Raw genomic sequence first — 5,678 nt, 5'->3', positions numbered from 1 at the left:
TTATGTTATTATTGTCGTCGAACTTTTTTTTTTGTTTGTGATTGATTAAATAGATGACGTAGGGTAAACAACAAGATTGGTGATGTTGTAACATGGGGTTTCGTCCTGCTACCTAATCTGGCAATATGCATAACTAATAGTGCTAGTAAATACTGAAAAAAATCGGTGGAAGATTCATAAAAGGGATATAATTAAAAACAGAATTTCAATAATTAAATAAAATTTGATATTTATATAAAAAATATAAAAGGATCGAATGTTGTTTGGAATTATTTATGTATATAACTACATATACGATTCATATATATTATTAGGATTATAACAAATTTATAAACTAGTATTAGTATAAAACTATTTTGTTTCGACAATAGATCTTTGATTAAATGTCTTACTTTGTGTAATTGATTGACGAAAGAAATTATTTCTACTTTCTTTTAAATATTTCTATATATTTAAAGTGTTAGTATTGATTTAATTGAAACGTTTCTTGAAAGGATAAAGTCATAATTTTTTATTATATAATTATATGTAAGTCAAAATCGAATAAACTATAATTGTCGAATTATTCTTTTTTAATACACTTACTCAAATCGAAAGTTTATCGAAAACAACCTCTCTAAAGACCAATTACTTGATTTAGTTTGGGAAAACTTTTGTATTTTTTATCCAATACAGATGAGTTATCTGTCATGAGAAACTTTTTGCGTAGAAAATAGGCAGAGAGGCCAATAATGACAAACATAATTACACTCACATAGTCACCTAGTCACACTGCTATGCCTGTGACTTCCCACTTACCACTTTTGGTTTCCCACATGTTTCTTATTCACATTAGAAGTTCGATTAAATCCTAATTCACATCAAAAAATCTTATATTGAAGGATAAAACGCTTTCTAACAAAGATAACTCTGTATGAGATTCAAACTCAAAACCTCTAGTTAAGAAAACAATACTTACCCTGATCTCACTTACTACTTTAGTTTCCCACTCGATATTCGGTATCCATAAAATTTAATTAATTCGAATTTACACCGAAAAGTTTTATGGATAAAATGCTCTCTAACAAAGATAACTCTGTATGAGACTCGAACTCGAAATCTCTTGTTAAGGAAGCCGTAGTTACCCTTGTTGGACCCACTTACTACTACTATATACTAGTACTAAAAAAATGTTAACAATGGCCCCAACCAAACCACTCATTTCACTTTCTTTCCTTCCCCAAAACTCTCCAATTTCCTTTCTTTTCCTTTTTACCCTTTTTTCTTTTCCATTTTCAAACACCATTTTTCTAAATTTAACTCTTTCTTGACAGTTCATTGCCATTAATCCCATTTCCCCACTTGTTCTTCCTATCTCTATGTTCTTCCTAACTACTTTATTTATGTGAAAAACCTCTCTTTGTTGAAAGATCAAGAACCCAACTTCATAGTTAACATTTTTTCTTTCCTCAAAAATTGTGAGAATATATAGCATAAGGATACCTTATCTTGTGTTTGGTAAGAAAGAAAGGAGAAAAAAAAAGATGTCTGGTACTTTTAGTGGGGTTCTTTTCCCCTTTCTATTCTTTGTGTTAGTTATGAGTACTCATGCTGCCCCAATTTCTCAAGTAAGTTTTTTTTGTCTCTTGTTATCTGTTAATAATGTTTCTTGATAGATCCCATCAGAGTTCTTGATATAAAGATTGGATTTTTATGGAGTGTTTGAGCCATATTTGGTTCTGTAGGCAAAAGGGTCTGAGATGGTGTCTATAAAGATTGGATTTTTATGGAATATTGAGATATATTTTGCTTCTGTAGGCAAAAGGGTCTGATATTGTGCCAATAAAGATTGGATTTTTATTGTATATTGAGCTAGATTTTGCTTGTGTAGGCAAAAGGGTCTGAGATGGTGTGTGTAAAGATTGAATTTTTATGTAATGTTGAGCTATATTTTGCTTCTGTAGGCAAAAGGGTCTGAGATTGTGCCTATAAAAATTGAATTTTTATGGTTTATTGAGATACAGTTTGCTTGTGTAGGCAAAAGGGTCTGAGATGGTGTGTGTAAAGATTGAATTTTTATGTAATGTTGAGCTATATTTTGCTTCTGTAGGCAAAAGGGTCTGAGATAGTGTCTGTAAAGATTGAAATTTTATGGAATATTGAGCTATATTTTGCTTCTGTAGGCAAAAGGGTCTGAGATTGTGCCTATAAAAATTGAATTTTTATGGTTTATTGAGATACAGTTTGCTTGTGTAGGCAAAAGGGTCTGAGATGGTGCCTCTAATTGAGCCAGGGAAGGCAGAGAAAATGATGATTATGCTGAATAACACAAGGAGGAAGCTTGGGAGTTTTCAGATTTGTGCACTTTGCACTTGCTGTGGTGGGGCTAAAGCAGTATGCTTGCCTACTCCTTGTTGCTATGCTATCAATTGCAACATACCAAACAGGCCTTTTGGTTACTGTTCTTTCACTCCCAAAACTTGTAATTGTTTTGGATGCCATTACTAAATCCACAAGAAATCAAAAAGTACCTCTCTTTCTTTAAAAGAAAAGAAGTAAAGGGAAGGAAAAAGTCAAATTAGATCTTTTTTTGGTCTTTGATTTGTGTTTCTGTGAGTCTGAAAGGGGAGAGGAATATCTGTTCTTAGATTTGATTTGTTTATAATTGTTTGAAGGACAGCTATTTCCAGGTAATCTTTAGCTACTTCATGATGGGATTTGTGCCCTTAGCAGTAGTGTTAAGTTTTCACTCTTTCAGTAATGAAGAAAATGTGATTCTTTTTCTAAGTTGCAAAAAACTTGGATGAAGTACTAGTTTCAGATTGAAGTATAATACATATATCCATTGTGTTTCTCTCTCTCTTAATGAAGTTGTTTATTGAGTAAACTTGTTAGTATATTTTATTGATGTTGATAGTTTCTGTCATTATAAAATATTGTTTGCTTAGTGAGTATATCTACTGAGGTATTCATAACTGTCACTATAGTTATGTTTATTGTCTCCATGTTTTGGCCATTAATTAATTGCTTACTGTTGTACCATTAAGGTTATTTAGCAATAGAATTTCAATTAATGGATAATTTATTATAATACATGAACAAAACACTCAAACTTGGCCTTAACCAACAAGTAAGTACTCTAACTTTGAGAATACACATCTACACATCTCAACTAGCAACTAAACACTCCAACTCGTCCCCATTGTGTCTCGTCGCGGCACATAAATCTTGGAGGTGTTATCATTTTGTAAGTTGGAGTGTTCAAGTGACACAGTGGAGATGAGTTGAGCTGTCTAGATGTGCATACTCAAAGTTAGAGTTTGAGGTCAAGTTTGAGTGTCTGTTTAGTGTAAATACTGAACCTATGGTTGAATTTCCTTTTGTTGTCATAACAGCTAATCAATGAGAAAATGGTGTGCTGAGTTTATTATAGAGTAGGACAATTTTTGTTTATTATTGATGTTGAAAGTGTCTTCATGTGATATTGGTTCACTCTTAGACAAATGATGCAGCCCCCACAAGTCCCTATTATGTATAAAGGAAAGTTTGGGAGAGAGCTTTCACTTATCCTAAGCAATAAAGATATTAGATGCGTTTTTATTACTTGTAGAGAAGGGAATGAATGAGGTTGTTGTCAATGTAAACAAACTTAAAACTTATGGTGGGTGGAAGTTGGGGTAGGGTAGTTAAACTCAGCTACCATAATAATGCACTGTTGTTCAATTGCATAGTAGTAGATTCTATGTCCATTGCATTTCTAAGTTATAGTTTACTTTAGGTCCTACATTTTCTAGGAGTCTTTTGGTCTTATCGTAGATCATAGGCCGGTAGAAAATACAGAGAACTTCTAGCAATGAGTTTAATGAGCGGAGGATTCATGTAGTCGATATTAACTTGCTTTGGATTGAAGAAGCATAGCTGTTTTGAACTTGTGTGTCAAGTTCACCTTTCCTCAAGAAGACAAGAAAGTAGTAGTAGATATATTATACAACTGACACATAATGGATGGTAGATGAGCATGTGGTGGGCACATGTAACCCCTCCCCCCCCCTCCATAATGGTGTGGTGTTCGAGTCAGTTTGTGTGCATCTTGATTGTCCTTCAGGATATCTGTTTCCTCCTATCAGTTATGTTGTTCGGACTCTTCAAAAATGTTGCTACATCTGTGTACTACTCAGCCTGCATTCATCGACATTTTTCATGAGTTCGAGCACTATACTCACTGAGATTTTTAGACAAATGACAAGAAGTAATCTTGCAATTTTATTTTGTTTCAGCTAAGAATTGAACCTTGGTCTCACGTGTTTTTCAGTTTGTTTGGTTACCTTTGAATCTTTATGACCCCTAAACTTATGCAGCTTGTGAGTATTGAATGACCAACCAGAGTTGTGGTGGAATAGACGTGATCCTTCAATTTTTTATTAGAGCACTCGAGTTTGAGCTTTTGATATGGAAAAATCATGTTTGGGAGTACTTTCTCCTTAAATCGGGGACTAATACGGGCATCAAACACCAGATGAGAAATTAAAAATGAAATAAAATGAGAATGTGAATGGGTGGGACTGGTGATGGCCATCCAATTCTGAATCTGCTGTTTTAAAACTCTTGACTCTATAAATGAGTGGGTAGGGAATCTAATTGACCTTGAGTTTAAAACAATTATTTTTAGCAACCCATGTGACATGTCCTTCATTGGGACAATTTAAGAAGATTTGCATCCCTCCTTTTGCATAATTAGATTGTATATTTTTTTTCTTTTAATTGTCAAAAAGTATGGTGGGATGAATGTGATTTTTATACTTTTAAAAGTACAGGGTTCAATTTGAGAATTGAGAAGTTTCTGATAGAAAGTATTTCTCTTTTTAATAAATCCTATGCAACACGAATTCAAATTAGTCGACATAAACCCCACAATCTACCCCCACCTTTCTCTTACGTCCACACCCTCTCCCCTAACTTGCAATTCGATCCTAAACCTGACCCCCACTTGATGTAGAATCAGGACTCGAACCCAACTTGAAACCTCAACTCCAACCTTGACTTGAGACCCACCCCGACCTTAGACCCAATTTTGACTAAAAACTAGACGTTTACTGGGGATTATCATCCTAACCTCGACTTGACTTGGAACTCCAACCCTGACCCCGGCCAAAGACCCAACCACTACCCTAACTCGAGAACCCAACGACTACACTAACTCGAGATTCGATCTAACCCTAACCTAAGATCGACCTCCACCTTGACTTGACTAGAGAAGCAACTCGAGACTAGACCTCGACCTGTTACACGACTTGTGACCCGACCTCAATCTAGGACTTGACCCCAACCTCAACTCAAGATCCAATCCCTATCGCAATATGGGACCTGACCGTGACCTTTACACAGAACTCGAGCCATTTTTTGAGGTCATGTCTAGGGTTGAATCTTGGCTCGGGGTTAAGTCTCTAGTAGGGATTGGATCTTGGATCGGTCTCGACTCTCGGGTCAAGTTTTAGATTGATGTTGGTCTTGAGTTAGGGGCGAGTCCTGGGTTAGGGTCAGGTCAAAATTGGGTCTTGGGTCACGTCAGAGATCCGAATATGTGGTAAAGTGTGGGGGTCCAAGTCCAAAATTATAATATTTGCCTAGATTATACCAAATGCTTCTAGGATAATATATTTTTCTTACTCATCAAACATCAAAAAACATAAATAAGAAAA

General features: G+C 35.0%; 1 protein-coding gene across 1 annotated transcript; it reads left to right on the top strand.

Annotated features, from left to right (window-relative positions):
* The first annotated feature begins 1,200 nt into the window (after window positions 1-1,200).
* LOC102596787 (uncharacterized) lies at window positions 1,201-2,866 on the top strand. The gene is made up of 2 exons (XM_006353171.2): window positions 1,201-1,607; window positions 2,236-2,866. Exons 1-2 carry the CDS (start codon window positions 1,524-1,526, stop codon window positions 2,485-2,487), a joined length of 336 nt encoding a protein of 111 aa, XP_006353233.1. The 5' UTR covers window positions 1,201-1,523; the 3' UTR covers window positions 2,488-2,866.
* Window positions 2,867-5,678: the final 2,812 nt, after the last annotated feature.

This window comes from Solanum tuberosum, unplaced genomic scaffold (genome assembly GCF_000226075.1).
Source record: "Solanum tuberosum cultivar DM 1-3 516 R44 unplaced genomic scaffold, SolTub_3.0 scf00152, whole genome shotgun sequence".
NCBI lineage: Eukaryota > Viridiplantae > Streptophyta > Magnoliopsida > Solanales > Solanaceae > Solanum > Solanum tuberosum.
This window is presented reverse-complemented; position numbering and strand designations above follow the sequence as displayed.